Here is a 16,989-nt window from a genome sequence, read left to right on the forward strand (position 1 = left end):
ACCTCACCTCGTTGTTCTTCTGATGGTGTAGCTGCGATCTTTCTCACACACACAGACATTAGTTATCATGGAAGGCTAGCCGGGGCTGATAGTAGGGGTGGTGTAGGAGCAGGACGTGCATACGGCCAGTGACAAGAACATGTAGATGTAGAGAGCAAAAGATATCATGAGAACTCTAGAGCACTTCTCATAGCTCATAAAACATAACCATAATGTTCAGAAGGCAACATTTCTTCATAGTTTACCTCATCTATTCCTTTGATGGTTTACATTTGTACATTTACAGCATTTGGCAGCTGCCCTTATCCAGAGCAAAATGTATTGTGTTATTATCTCACAAAGGCCAAATTAGGAACAACAGCAAACCTCGTACAGCACGCCCCGTTATGTTTGAATCCTTGATGAAGAAATAGTAATCAGTTTTGATTCTGCATAATTTCTTCTCTTTTAATATACAGTTTACATTGTTTCAATGATCATGCTATACAGACTTACCCGAAATGAAAGCAGTAATTGAAGCAAATTCATTTGAAGTGGTGTGAAACAGATACACAGCAATGATGGTCAGGATGTAGGGGATGAAATGGACATTGTTAAATCATAAATGCATACTTGTACACCTTCATACAAATAAAACCCCTTTTATGAACCTTTTTAAAAAAAATTATTTGGCATTGTTTATTGGAAATGAATGTAAATCCCTAAAATGTTATTACACCTATATAATCTTTTATAAATCATTTCATTCAATGCAAATGTTCTTCAATAAGACTTTAAAAGTTTTCATTTTACTTTGCATGCACATGTAGGTTTTCTGAGAACTAAAACAAGAACTCTGACATCTGAGCTGCACATGTAAATTCCTTCCTAAAAAATCTACTGGATAATTTATTGGGTAACACTTTAGATTGAGGTTCTCTTAACTCATTATTCAACTCAGTATGTAACATAAACAAATCATAATCTACACCAAGTTACTCAACACCAGTATTCATACTGTATAATCACTAAGTAAAATATAGTCCCTAACGAGTATATCTAATCAGGATTTGATTTATCAGCAATGGTGCACACAGATAATGTTAGGAAAGTGACATGTGCAAGTCACTCCTTGTGTCTATAACTTGGATTAACGCTTGAGCAAGTTGCTAAATCCCAGATTTCAGAAGCAGAAAGTCAGAGTCAAAGTGTTCTCGGGTGAAAATGAAGGTGAAAGTAAGCACGCATGCTGCCGTCTGTTGGTGATGCGATGAAAGGACAAATTAAGCCAAGTAATCAGGACAGGACGACGGTGTTTTGGGAGTCCAAGTCTGTCAGGTTGAGGGCATCAATACTTACTCCGGTCTCATAGACAGGATTGTCAAATGCAGATTCATCAGTCATGTTGTTATAGGGAAGCGAGGAGGAGCTGGACAGGCGCATATTCTTTCCCTGGACTCTGTGAACGATACACCAGTGTCTTTTAATGTAGATGATAAAGCGTAGACATCCAGCTTTGAGAGCAAAGCATAGCTACTCACTTGGAGAAGTAAAGGAAAATGCCCAGGATGACCAGTAGGACCACTGCAGCAGGAAGCATGACTGCTATGGCAGTGTCTGTGCCCTCGGTACCAAAATCTGTGCTGATTACTGAATAAAAAAAGCAGAACAAATTTACAGAACTTTAGATGTTTCTGCAAAATCATTATGTGTTCTGGGTTTAAATGTTCTCCTAATGAAAATACTTTTATTTTGCCCAATTTTATAATGCATTTTTTTTTATATTAAATTCTATAAGTAGAGCAGGCTATCATATGTAAAGGACATTCTAATCAGCTTCTGACTGTAGATGAGACATGGAAGTGGAGCAGCAATGTAAAAAAATCTGTTCAGAACATATAATAATACAAAGAATATAATTATTATTTTATATATTATTTTATGGCTTGTAAATTTCTCTTCAATTTGAATTACTGTATATATCTTTTCAATAAATATTTAGATGTCCCATAAAGACTTACTGACTAGACCCTTAATAGCACTAGATGCATTAATATAAGTTAAATATTTGACATTGCAATTACAGGCGTCTATATCTAACCAAACAGCCACCTGGCAAAACACATTTGAAATTCTGAGTAATTAGTTTCAATCTCCAGACGTGAGAGATAACCTTACCGTCCAATCTGTGCTCATTAACATCTCTTGCAGAGGCTGTAACAAAAGAGAAGGCAATTACGAGCATATTTGAAACACCTTAAGCAAAAAAAAAAAAAGGATAAAACTGTGGGAAAACATAAATCCTGACATAAAGAAAAAAAACTCCCACCTCTTGCATTAAAGTGATTTAGGACAGTGACAAGGCTTAAGGCACTTTAAAAGAATGGAGGCTATTAAGAAACGCTTTGTGATTGAGTGGCCTCATTTTCTCCAAACGCCATTTCAGCAGTGCCACCGTCTAAACGGTGCCATTGCTTTCACGACAGCTTTATACAGACAACATTGGCGAGATCAGCTTGCGTTTAAACTAATGACTTCAATTAAAAAATAAAAATCTGTAGTTAGAGACAAATAGCAGGTGGAGTTCTTTTTAACCTGATCTAGATGAAAGTGTGCTTCTTAGGGCTTAAAGCAGTATAATGAGAGTGTTTTCCTAATAAACCAATTCAACTGGAGAATGCCTTATTTCTTTAAAGAAAAAAATTGTATCATGTTTATAGCATTGTTGACATTTTGGTTCTTAGACATTGATCTTGCTAAATAGTGCGAGCTGTGTTTTATGTCTATACGCTCTTTATTGCTAAACACTCCCATTATTGTTTTTTTCTCAGTACTTTTAGAACACAATTTCAACTTGTAATATGTGATTTAGTTCTAAACATCCCAGTTCCTACCCTGGCATGCAGGCGGCGCTCCGCTCCACTCAGAGGGATGCCCTGGGAGGCAGCGGATGGTGGCTTCTCCATGCAGCTCGTACCCTGGTCGGCAGGTGAAAGTCAGAGTTTCTCCAGCCTGGAAGAAGGTTTTCTCAGTGCTCTGGATGGCAGTGGAAGGAGCTCCAGGGTTACCACAAGGTTCGTACCTTTCGGCTTAGGGGCAACAAGGTGGAAAAATTATCTATTTATAAGAACCACCTAGGAAGGATTCACAAAAATAACACTTTGCCCGAGGTAGTGCATGAATAAATCCACCAGGGGGTGATAGAGTTTAATATTACATACTTGCAACTGTAAACTACAAGGTGCATTTCTTCTAACCTGACATACAAGTACTGTGCAATGTAATCAGGAAACCTAGAAATATATAGTGTAATAAAATGAAACACACACACACACACACACACACACACACACACACACACACACACACACACACACACACTTAACATCAGCTAAGCTGTAAATCAATGACAATTCAATTTACAACTGTTGAATATAAAACCCACTGAGTTTCCCTTAATACTTCTTTCTTTAGTTTTGTCATCAAAATGCCTTAATGTGCTTGAACTAAAGCAAAACAAATGTATACTGAGGTCTGAACTTGCTAACATTCAACGGTAAAATCTTATAAACACTATCAGAATTGATAAGTTGGTAAATATATGTTATGTATATTATATATAATGTGGGTAAATTTTTTTATTGTATTTATATATATATATATATATATATATATATATATATATATATATATATATATATATATATATATATATATATATATATATATATATATATCTCCTTCTTTTTATTACTTTGTGCAACCAAACTGAAATCAAGTGGCGTTTTACAATACCGGCCTAAGGGTAAAAATTTTGATATCTTATGTTCATTCCAACTTCTAATGATCACTTGCAACAGTAAGTGGATAAAATAACCATGAACAAAGAATCACTTTGATTTAATCAGAACCGTATAAAATATGTATGGACCACTTGGTGTGATGACCATGTGAATTTTTTATTACTATATTACTGCAGACTATATTCCACTAATAATATTACTTAACAAATACATTTCCTAATCTGAACAGTATTTTAGAGACAAATGTTCAGATTTGACGTTCATGAAATGTTTTAGTGTATGTAGTGTACATGACAGTCGCAGTTCCTTACATTCCATGCCAGACATATTTGATATACAATAAAAATCAGAGCACAGACTTACGGACACACTTGGGCATCTTCTCGCTCCACTTAGGCTCAGCTGTGTCACGGCTGTAGCAGGTCAGCAGGCCTGGGCCTAAGAGTGTGTAGCCTTTATTACAAATGTACTGAACAGTGGAGCCCACAGTGAAGCGTGAACCTGTCAACAGCCTCCGTCCATGTTCTATAGAGCCCGGGTCCTGACACAACATTACTACACACACACACAGACACACACACACACACACACAGACACACACACACACACACACACACACACACACACACACACACACACACACACACACACACACACACACACACACACACACACACACACACACACATGCAAACAACAACAACAACAAAAGAAGCCATTCATGTAACCTTTTTAGATCAGAGAGTTTTTAAGTATGATATGCATGAATGCTCTCAATATATGTTCTAAAAAAAAAAAAGCTGGCAGTAGGCTTTCTAAAAAAAAAAAAAGCAAAAAATAAAAAAACCCATGACCATTACTGCTGACCATTCCAGAGTGGCCCACAGGACACAATATGCTGCACATTAAAAATGAACAGGCTGGATATTGAGCCCTTCTGGGTAATGCATCAGCGTGAAAAAGCTGATTTTTAAAGTATAAAAGAAGGAAAACTTTGGGGGAAAGCACAAAACAAATATTTTATTGTCTATAGAGAGAGTGAGAGAAAGAGAGAGAGAGAGAAAGAGAGAGAGAGAGAAAGAGAGAGACAGAGAAAGAGAGAGACAGAGAGAGAGAGAGAGAGAGAGAGAGAGAGACAGAGAGAGAGAGAGAGAGAGAGAGAGAGAGACAGAGAGAGAGAGAGAGAGAGAGAGAGAGAGAGAGACAGAGAGAGGTCAGTCTATAGGTAGATCTGTATCTTGCAGGATGGCTTTTACGATTGGATCCCATTCACGCCACAATTATTAAATACATAATTTCTTTAAAAGAATCATGACACAGGTAGAAAGATCTCATCTAAGTAATTAAAAACATTTATATAATGTGTACTATAAACTTTTTTAAAAAACAATTTAATCATTTAAGGCCAAGACATAATAAATAAATATTATATAGCTATAACTATTAAATAAATATTTATATAACTGTGTATCAGAAAATAAAACCGTGAGAGGTTAAGGATGCAAAACATATAGGTTTAGAGGTTTATAAGTATGCCTGTAGGTGGCAGATCATCCCCTCATCTTACCAAAATACCCGAGTCACTTGTCTGTACAATTATGATTTGCTTTTACGCACCTGGCATTTTATGTCTTTATCGCCTTTTTGCTCACACACTTTAATCACATCAAAAGCAGACAGAGTTTGAAGATTCAGGACATTGATTTTCATTAACTGTAATTTTGACATGAATGAAACACAGATAAGTGTGAGGCTTTAGCGAACAATTTTTCCTTGTAAAAAGGTTTTTATGAGAGTAATTCAGTAGATCCACTTACACTGAAACTCGGCGGATGGTGTGCTTCCACACAGGCCATGAGGAAAGGTTTTTATCTCTGTGTAATGATAACTCTGAATGCCTTTTGAAAGGTTTGGGAACGGGGTGTGTGAGATGAAGCGGGCTTTCTATTTATCAGCAAGAGTATTTGAGAGAAAACTGTACTGATACAATGTGTTTCCACAAAGCTCAGAGCATGATGATTTAATCGTCACTGTGTTAGCTCATCTTTAAGGTTCTGCACTAGTGATAACTAAAAGGTTCTAAGCTCAAATTTTAGTATGTATAGAGCCAAAATCAGGGCTCTCCATGAATTCAAGCAGGATTATGAAGGAAGCAACATGAAAAAGGCACTGAGTGTTAGGAAACTAATTCCCCCCAAAAAAGCTAAAGCCTACATAGTGGTTTGGATTACATGAATCTCTATTCATGCAGAATGACATTACAGTATGTCCCTGACTTACAAACCTTCGCATTGCAAACTGTTATAGATGCGAACAAATCGTGGAAGTTGCGCAAAGTGTCTGGCGGACATTGTCACATGCGTGCGCCCTCTACTGCAAGCGGTTGTACAGTAGTACAGTGCTGAATCAAATCTCAGAAAGTCCAGAAGCAAGTGGAAAAGCAACAGTGCTGTGGAGGGGACTGGTACATCATATATTTGTGTCAAAGGTTAATAAAACTCAATTTATTGGATTTACGAATGTGTCCCCCAGAACGGAACTCATTTGTAAGTCGGGGACTTTAAATATTTTTGAAGACAGTGGAGAACTAGACACATGTATTAAGTTACTTTTTATTTACCAGTGTGATTTATGCTGAAATGCTTAATAAGTAAGGAATATACACAGTGTAAAATAATAATCAACACTTAAATGGGGGTGATGCAACTCTTTGTAGTTACCACTCATACACCGAACATTTGATTATTTTTCAATAACAGCATGTTCCAAAGAGTTTTTTGATTTAGTACCACAGAAATTTGCCAATTTTTTTTTTTTACCTGCCATGACTTGCATTTGCTTGATTTAACTTAAACATGATTTGCTCATTGCTGTAAAAAATACTCAACTTTCCATAGAAACCTCAAAATGTGCCATGATAAACATAAAAATGTAAAGAGTTTGAAGATTAAATAGATTACTTCTTAATGATTTTAGTCATAAAATGTTTAATTTAGTATTTTTAATACATTTCTAATTTCACTAAGATTACTAACCTTTCTCACAGCTGGGCACGTCTCCGCTCCATGTCAGATCCCATTGGCACATGAGAATTTCAGATCCAACCACCTGGAACCCTGGGTAGCACTGATAGGTCACCACTGTTCCATGGATCAGGTCTGGATGGGAAGTGCTCTTCCAGCCGTTTGTGATTTCTGGTAATTCCGAGCATGTGTCGTTGCGGGCCACCTCTTAAGACATTGAAAACAAATATGCATTATGAATGGATCGGATTATTGGATCTTCAGATCAATTTCAGCTAGATCGTTGAGTACAAGGCCAATTGGAGGTAGCAGTTTCACAATCGCCCATTGACCAAGCAGAACCGAGCGCCAAACACTGCAGCCAAGTAGGCGGGCCTGGGAAGGGAGAATACTGCTGTGGTGACACATCGTGCATCATTTTGCATGTAAATGAGACTGCAGCCAGAGAGCAGTATGACATCCTTTCACAACGATTGTCCACAGTGCTACAAGCCAACGCACACCACTGCCAAGCAAGCTGGCAGAGCTAATGCTTACTGTGACACCAGTGGCATTGGGCTCTGATGGAACATTCCCAAGATTCGTCTTTTTTTTTTCATTATTATTATTAAATGTTCTACAGACACAGCATTGCTTCTTTGACCTTGAATTGATAAAAGGCATTCAACAAATGTTAATCTTCATTAAATTCTCATTCACAACTTCATGCATTTTAAATTCCACTGGAATACTAATGACCTTTTTTTTTTCTTAGTGACCAACGGTTTAAAAAATGCTTCCATTTGACAAGCTGATGTATCATTGATTTGCCTGAATTTCTGTAATGTTGTGCAACCGTGTATGATCTCACTGCAGATTTAGCACCATTATTTCATCTTGTGGTAAAAAATGGAACTGTGGCAAGATATAGGAACCTTCTTATCCTTGCCTTATTAACATTTTCAGTAAAGGAGGATCAGTAGACAGGACAATTAATAACAGGGTATTTGGTTAGCAGTTATTTATAACTTTATAACTAAAATGAATTATAATAAATTTCCACAAAGAGACTGTGTCCATGACCATTGATGTGCATTACCATTTCAATTTGTAAGATATATTACAGAGACTGGGAAAGGGAAACGTTTTATGGTTTCTATACATCAGAAATGCATGTGCATTAGAGTGACCTTGTTTGCAATGTAAAGGCTGAGAAAAATGAGAAAAGTGTGTCTGCTCTAGAAGCCAAAATGTTTTTAATTTTTAAAACCATGGTTAAATTAGATCTTTTGTGTATGCCTCAGTGTGAAACTCATCTGCTGTATCAAAAACATTCCAACAAAATCTGTTCAAACTGAGCTGCTAGACTACATTGGAAGACTGAATGCTGCTAATGGAATTTAGAAGGTTTTTCTTAAAAAAAAATCACTAGATGGTAGTCTGTAGTTGTGTATATATGTGATCATCTCTTTGCTTAATATTGTTTTTAAGGCTTTGTGATTATAAATATCATTCTGTCTAACCAAAATCCATGGTCATGACATGACAGATGCTTAAAAAGCAAAAAAAAAAGAAAAACCATATAAAAACCACCACATACCAAAGAAATTCACCACAAAGCCGTTGTTGTAGCCATAGATGTTGGTGGCTGGATCCGACTGGAACTGGATGGTCACATCCGCCATGGAGGTGTAGAGCTTGAATCTGGGTAGAGTCCCACCGTATTGGCCCAGGATGTTGGCCGTGAGATCATCTCCATCGTAAAATGTCAGAATGTCGTTCTTACCAAGATGAAGGCTGCAAGAGAGCACATCATACACATTATAATGCTATTATACCACAGCACCTGCAAAGGACATGCTGTTCGATTTGGATAAGGTGACAAAATTTCCACTAGGTGTGATTGATATATGCATATATGGAGCCTTGTGAAGGATTAGTGTCCCATCAATGCTTAGTATTTCAGATGCTGAATAAAGTGCTTTGCTGAAGGCAAATGAATAGATGCAGGCAAACTTTCATGGCCTAAAATTCTCTTTTTCCATGCTGAGTATCTGGTAAATACATGCGCTGTCCCATAGAGATATCCAACAGGCTTTATGTGGGATCTAAATCCAGAGTGATATTGACAGGAGCTGACTGGAAATAAACACTGAATAATTCAGTGATCCTCTAGCTCATGAATATGTAGTTGTCTGTGTATGTTTTTGCGTAATGGGAATAAAACGATCCATTTATGATAATGCTCTGTTTGAGAAGCTTACCAGGGTACAGCCATAGCTTAAAGCAAGTAAACTCCCTTGGCTATTAAACAGACTACAATGGATATAAAGAGTACACACGCCCCTGTTAAAATGGCAGGTTTTTATAATGCAGAATAAAACTAAGATAAATCAAGTCAGAACTTTCTACATTGTTAGAATGAAATTACATACAAAAACTAAGTAAAAAAGATTTGACAATAAAAGAATAATTCCTTTATTCCCCTCTTTATACAATCTATGCATTTTTAATTAAGTAAGATGTTTACAGATTATCGCTCCTGCAGCAACATTTAAACAATATTTGGGATTTATCTAAATGATTTCTTTGGCGTCAACTCTATGATGTATGTGTGGCACATCTTCACTTAATATTTTCTCTCTCTTTCTTGCAAAAACATTCTACATTTATTAAAACAGGTTAACCTGCAGAATTTCTGGCTGGGATCTGGCTGCGTCGTTCAAAACATCCTTCATTTATTCTAAAAACAACTGGTATTTGTTGATTTTGATTCCCTTAGCTTTGATAAAAGCCCCCCAAAGCATGATGCTGCGGCCACCACCATGCTTCACCACAGGCATGGTGTTCTTTTGGTGGTGTGCTTATTTGTGTTCAGATTGTAGAATGATTAAACCTTTTGATGTTGGTCTCCTCAGACCATTACACATTTGACCATATGGTCGAAGGTTATTTAGTTGAGCTTGGATATTTATTGTAAAAAAAAAAAAAAAAAAAAAGCTTCTGGCTAGCCACTTTACCCCATAGCACAAACATGTGAAGAATACGAGAGACTGTTGTCACATTAAGAGTGTTATCATTATTTAGATATTTCTGCATGCATATCACTTTGCCTCCTTAGCAAGTTTTTGACTCGTCCTTTTATAAATTCTTTGGGGATGTCCTGTTCTTGGTAATTTCACTGTGGTTTCTCTATTTGGTGATGATGTTCCTTAAGACATACATTTTTATACTGTTGTTATATACTCTTCTTTAAACTCTTCTTCTCATACTTCATTCCTAAGTATGTAAAATGTTTGCAGATTATGGTACAAACTGATACAAACATCTGATCTTTATTTGGGGTCAAGCAAAATCATAGCGACAGCTGGATTATAATTACTTTGACCATGTAATAAATGTGACTTAATTTTTATACGTGGAGAATTTTAAGAGTGGAAAAAAGTTCTTACATTATTTATCTTAACACAAAACTTTAACAGGGGTGCAAAGACTTCTTATATTTATTGTATTAAGAAGAGCTCTGCATTGTGGGCTTTGTTTAATCTCCTAAGCAAACACAGGCCGAAGCAGACATGTCCACAACACTGAGCTTCAAGATCATTTGCATTTTGATGAGCTGCTTCACAAGCCGAATTATTTACTTTAAAGAGCGGGGTGGCATCCGTACTGATAAACAGATGTGACAACCCAATATTGCAAAGAAAAAGCACTAGAAAGCCTGCATTTGGGATGCTCGGAATAATTGTCATTGGGAGAATTCCTCATGGTTTTTCAAACAAACAATACACCCACAAGCATTAAAAAAGCAGAAAGCACACAGGGTGGAAAGATTCTTGCCTGGTTGAGCATTGTTGCCTAGAAGAATCAATCATGTTTTCATTTTTGCTGTGGCCATTCTGTTTATTTGTAATACGAAAAACCGATGGAGGTGTCCAAATGCCCAAATCTGGAGTGCAATGGAATTAACCTTTACAAGGTGTGTGTATATGTGTGTGGTATGGGCACTGTTTTTCTAATAAATATGTGGTGGTTCAGCTGGTGCATAAGACAATATTTCAACTATTTCTGTAATTGCACAGGTATTTTTTTCCCTATAGCTGTAGAGAGTGCAAGAGTGTAAGTGTGTATGCATGTGTATAATCTGTGAATCAGGCTTATTATGCAGAAGAAGCATCACTCACACACCTACATGTTCACATTATATCATGACTTGTGTAATTTCACAGGTCTTAAGTCGTGTCATGGCTCATATTTGATCGATGTGTTTGCGGTTGTACTGGATAGAACACTCACATACACACTTTAGCAAGCCTGCTAGACTAAATATCAAAATAAGCAGTGGAATGCTCTTAGCTGAGTTTGTAGAACTTGGCTGTTTGCCAGACACATCATGGCTGCCTTCACAAGCTCCTAAGGATGGCCACTGTTAATATTCACCACCAGTGAACTGGAGAGCACTTTGGAGGCAGCCTCCCATCTCTCTCTCTTGATAGCAAGAGGAAAAGTGCAGTCATCTTGTACCTATCAATCTCCTGTCTCCCAAATCCCCAGCACTGCTCATGCAGAGCTCAGGCTGTGTTTACATGACTCAGTGCACATGGGTGTCCACAGCACTGACTCTTAAATGATCATTAGGATTTCACGCAGCTTACTCGATTGCCACGGCGGCAAAAATCATATTCCTAATCCTTCTCCCAGCATCGGGCAGGTCAGACGATCACACTCTGTTCCTCATCGCTTTCCAACACATGTTCTTGAAGGAATGAATTGTTATTAGGGGGCCATCATTTCAAAGACTCCAAGACTGCAAGATTCCAAGTTTCCACTTCTAATAATGAAAGCTTCTAATAATGATCCAGTCAATAATTTAAAAAATAAGATAAGTTTGATGTATAATATGTTTCGGATAATTGTTTAATTGTTGTATAAATGTTTGTGATTATTAGGATTATGATGAGGTTATTTGTTTATTTTCTTTACAGACATTAACGATACAATTATTATTATGTTGTATAAGATTTTTTAATGTGATCAACTGTTGCTCAATAGACATGCCTAATTATTTGTTTATTCCTTTTATAATATGTCGGCATGTGATCATTTTGGTTTTCTATGATGTTTAGATCTTTGTGATTTTAAATTCTTTTATAACCCGCATTTTTGGTTGTTGTAAAGAGTTTTTGTATGTAATGATTAATTGGTAATTTGTTCTTTAAGATGTTTGTGTATATGTTTATTAACTTACACATAAACTGAAAAGAAAAAGGGAAAAAAATGTGTGAATGTTGGATTAATGATTATAAATTTGTTTGCATGTTTATTTAACATTTTGGTTAAATCTCCTCTGTCAGTGCTATGTTGAACCTATTTTATGGACATTCTGCATAATTACTGTTACTATGCCAAAAATTCAAGCCAAGTAAATAAAAAATCGAAATGGTGGCAAAAAGCTGTGGTATCAGAGTAATAAAACACTTTGAGATGAATTGTTATAAAAAAATGTATCAACTTCAGTAATAATTATTTTCCTATAATTATATAGCAGAAAAAAATCTACTACTTTAAATTAATAATACAATAATAAAATAGTTTTTCAAACATTTTTACGTAATTTATTAGTACAAAATGTTTTGAAATGTTACTCCAAACTTTCGAGCCACTCGCGGCTTCAAGCGAACTAACAGATTCTTCGCGAGTTACTCTTAGTCCGGTTGCGAACTTTCATGGTCGTGATATGAATATTTTTCTGTTGTGTACATGTATTTGAGAGTATCATTTTGATTAAACAAATTTAAGCAGGTCTAATTAAATGTGAGAATGTCCCTAGGGCATATGAGAATAAGGAGCAGACCCCAGAGTGTAGCTGCATGTCTGGGTCTGCCACCTGCACATCTGAGGACACATTTGGGTTTAACTAACTCTCCAAGCTCCCTCTAGAATACAAATGATGCAGAGAGTAAGCCAGAGGGAAGAAGGAGCCAAAATACATGAACAAGGCTGCAATGATGTACTGTGGTAGAGGCAGTACAAAAAAATAGTATGGGCCTGGGCCAGGTTTTTTGATAGTAGAAGTAAAATGTCTCTGCTCGGAATGTTGATGGGTATAAGCAGGGATGGGAAGTAATGAAGTACAAATACTTTGTCACTGTACTTAAGTAGATTTATTTGGTATCAGTACTTCACTATCTATTTTTCGGACAACTTTTTACTTTTACAAATATTGGCAATTTCTACTTCTTACATTTTCAAACAAGACTTGTTATTTCAGTTTAATCTATTTAGTGGCACTAAAGTGATTTTTTTGTTTTCATTGCATGGTGTTTTCAGTTACCAGTGTGACACTAAAACAGGTAGTACTAATGGCTACTTTTTACTTAAGTACATGGTGTAGGACATATTCCTTTACTTGAACTTTTTTTTTTACCATAGTCTTTTAAAACATGAGTATCTGTAATTCTACTTGAGTGAAGGATGTGTGTACTTTTGACATCTCTGGGTATAAGTGAACTTCTTTAGCCACAATAAGATCATGGCCATTGATCAGAAAATTCCATGAGCTGTTCCAAATCTTCCAAAACACAAAAAATACATAGTTGATCATTTTAGTGTTGGCCAGTAGCACTATGATTATTTGTTTCAAGTTTAGATATACAATGTCATGAAAAGACTAAGCAAGACATAATTCATGTTGAACTGAATTTGCCATTTGTATTCACAGAGCTGTGATATAAATATCTGTTCCAACTGTTCTTGTTTGAGTGTTGCTGAATGATCGCTTATCACTTCCTAAACGCTTTCCCCAAGACTTAAAACTGAAATCAACACCCAGTCATCTCCCAAAAGCCCTGTTCTCTCCAGCTCTGCCCTGCTTGAACAGGCTCTTAATAAGATTGAATGAGGTCGCAAACAATAAAAAAATGAGCTTTTTCTGCTGATATAACTCTCTTGCTTTTTAATTAGAACAGTTAAGCACGGAGGTTTTGAAATGCCAAAGTGTTGGCGGCCAGGGAAGGGCTTTAAAAAGCGCTTAGCAATCACCGGGCTGACAAAAATCTGTTGCCCTCAGGGGCATATCTCAGAGCAGCGTGTGGGCTTAGTGCCAACCGTGAACAGCGCCAAAGACTAAAGACAGGCTTAAAGGAGCTGAAGGAGTGCTTAGATTTGTTTAGAAGAAGCAGCAAGAATTTTCATGTCTCTGAATCTTTATACTTTATGGTTTTATTAACTTCCGCAGCACTAAAGTATTTATTGTTGTAGTGGATGTCTGTTCTGCTTACACACAGTCAGCACTTGTTTCCTTTAAATCTAAAATATGTTCAGATAGTAATAGTACAAAAAGAGATCAGGTCAAAGGTTTGTTCCTTCCCCTCTGAGTATGATATAATTAAATGCCTCTTTCTCTTCCCTCTGGAAAGCTTTTGGATGCTTTTTGTCATTAAAGCATCTAACTGTGAATGTTTCCGTTCTTTATTGGATGGAAAATATGCCCCTGCAAAAATAGACGTTTTCACAGTGTCCACAAAGTGGGCTCTATTAAAGCCATTAGGCTGTGTTACTATATTCCACAAATCCATCAGACAGCTTTTACTGCATTTATATATAATCCATATAACTGGGCCACAGTACCCACATTCCTCTCCGAATTCCTACTTCAGCCTCAATGTGGCCTACCTTCAAACCCAGCCAGGTGTGTATCTTGGCACCTGGGTGCTTGCTTTAGCAGAGCTGTGTTGTAATTAGTGCAAGGCCAGCCCTCTTGTTTATGCTAAATCAATTAATCAGCCATCATTATGCACATGGGTTGTGAGTAATTGCGAGCTGGCGAACACTGTCGAACGATAATGGCTGAACGCAAACGTTCTCATTAGAGAGGAGAAGCGGGCGGCCACCCCTGTAATGAAAACAACAAAACGCATACACACACACACACACACACACACACACACACACACACACACACACACACACACACACACACACACACACACACACACACACAAACATTCACAGTGTGAGTTTCTGACCAGTATGCACAACCAGAGACCGGAGCTGGTGTAAATTAACTAGCAGGGCCATACATGGTGTATCAAAAATATGTTTTATATAAGCAAGAGTTTCACAGTGGATTATTTCAAGTGGACCAAACGCAACACTAACCCACTAAACAAAAAACCATAATGTTTTACACATAATGATATGAAGGAATGAAGGCTGGGGCTGATTTCTTTCAAGCCAAGACACATTGATTCATGTAGGGTTATCAGAGGCAGATGTGTCACATGATTGAGTGACATGCCCCTAAGGTTAGATCTCCAATTTAACTATATATTTTTAAAAATATATAGTAAAAAATTACATTTTATTTGAACCAGACACCATGTTAATTTCATCAAATAGTACATGTTTCTGGCATACAACATTTACAAAAATTTTCTCAAGATTCACCAATAAGCTTTGAAAGAATTTTTTTTTGTGTGTGTGTAATTTGGCATAAATTAAGCACAATTGCAAAAGCACAATTTCTCCCCTCTTTTGCAATCACTCAGTCTCTACTAATGACTGCAGTGCTGTCGTTATCAGGCACACCTAATGAGCATAACCATTTCCTTCCAGATGGATTCCTATGACAGCTTTCAGTACAACACACTCGTGCTGCCCTCCATGCTCCCACCATATTGAACAAATGAGTTTGGAAAATGAATGCAATGAATGAGGACATCTTAAGCAGACAGTCCAAAGTATTTCCCAAGACTTAAGTCAGACCAATTTCGTGCTTTGGGTCACTGCAGGATCGCTGCATCAAGTAGCTTGTAAGTTAAATTGCTCCTGTATCATTACAACTTTCAAGTTATAAAGTGTAGCTTCTCTTGCCATGTAGCTTCTAGTTTAGCTAGCTTTTATTACACATTCTTTTGGAGCTTAGCTTAAAATTATTTACAATTAACACTTATAAAGACAACCTAGAAATAGTTTTAATATGCACAAATGTACAGTATATATTTTCATCTAAATAAAAAAAGCCAATTTTAGAGGCATTAGATCGGTAAGTTGATTTATTGTTGTATTTATAGGAAACATTAGCACTCAACTGGCAAACTGGCACAAAAGTACCGTAATTTATAAATACCGTAACTATAAAGCATATATAAGCCGCACCCACTTAATTTTGCAAATATTTTTATTTTTAACATAAATAAGCCGCAGGTGTCTACACTAATGTACTTTACACAGGCTTTAACGAAAGACGTTACACACATTGTAACGGGTGAAATATGTTGCGCTTCGTTTAGGAGCATAGCGGTATTTTGGGGATAGCAATTTTTCAGTATTACTGTGTGTGTTCAAGACGAGGATTATGTCCTTATTATTTTCTGATGCTGATTTCTAAGTTTCTTTGACTAACCCTTAATGCTATTGCCAAGAAAAATAAAAAAGCACGAGTTTTGGAAACCTGTCTGTGCTTATATGATTTCTGTTGCAACTGGAGTTAGCACGCTATCCCATGACCCAGACTCAACGCGTTACAACAGGTTTTATCTAAACAGTAGCCTACCAAGTAAGTTATTGTTCACTGTCTTCCTCCTTTCTTTCACAACTATTTCTTTAGGGAGTTTATCTTTTGGCATTGTCGTGCGTTAAAAAAAATCTTTTTTTCTCCCGAAGCCGCGCAGCTCAGAACACAGGTGAGGTGCGTTTTTTCATTTCCGTTTGGAAATTTCATTGGTCTAATGTTATGGGGTTCAGTTTTTTGGCTTTAAGTTTGTGAAACCGGGAAAAACCCAGGAAAAATTCATAAATTAGCCGCTTCGTTGTTTAAGCCGCGGGGTTCAAAGCGTAGGAAAAAAGTAGCGGCTTATAGTCCGAAAAATACGGTATTTTATATGTGACACTGGGATTTTTTCGTTTTCCTTAATTTCTGCACATACAATAATTTTTATCATAAAATTAGCTAAGTTCACTAGCCATATGTTTTTACACTTGCATGAATCTGAATTGATTTAAATCTGTATACTTATTATACAACATTTACAACATACAGTAGTGTAAAGCTATTGAAAATGTATTTTGATGTTGTTAATCACAAAGTTGGCCCAAATACCAATCATCATCATCACGATCATCTATCCAAAACATTCCCAGTTTGAGGTTGGTATTTAATACACCTTTAAAAAAACACGTAAAACACACTTTGCAATTTCTTT

At 36.6% G+C, this 16,989-nt stretch overlaps 1 protein-coding gene across 6 annotated transcripts in view; it reads right to left on the reverse strand.

Annotated features, from left to right (window-relative positions):
• The window catches only part of sez6a (seizure related 6 homolog a), a 129,522-nt gene that overhangs the window by 583 nt on the left and 111,950 nt on the right, over positions 1 to 16,989 (reverse strand). For 2 of the 6 annotated variants that reach the window (XM_083568421.1, XM_083568423.1), the window contains 8 exons: positions 8,385 to 8,581; positions 6,818 to 7,012; positions 4,146 to 4,337; positions 2,874 to 3,068; positions 2,158 to 2,193; positions 1,521 to 1,629; positions 1,339 to 1,438; positions 8 to 85 (listed from right to left, as the gene is read on the reverse strand). In XM_083568421.1, coding sequence (XP_083424547.1) covers positions 59 to 85; positions 1,339 to 1,438; positions 1,521 to 1,629; positions 2,158 to 2,193; positions 2,874 to 3,068; positions 4,146 to 4,337; positions 6,818 to 7,012; positions 8,385 to 8,581 — 1,051 coding nt within the window. In that variant the 3' untranslated portion in view covers positions 8 to 58. Of the gene's footprint in view, positions 1 to 7; positions 1,439 to 1,520; positions 1,630 to 2,157; positions 2,194 to 2,873; positions 3,069 to 4,145; positions 4,338 to 6,817; positions 7,013 to 8,384; positions 8,582 to 16,989 lie in introns of those variants that run through there. The other 4 variants (XM_083568420.1, XM_083568422.1, XM_083568418.1 and 1 more) reach the window with 3 other exon arrangements.

This window comes from Silurus aristotelis, assembly GCF_946808225.1.
Source record: "Silurus aristotelis genome assembly, chromosome: 18".
NCBI lineage: Eukaryota > Metazoa > Chordata > Actinopteri > Siluriformes > Siluridae > Silurus > Silurus aristotelis.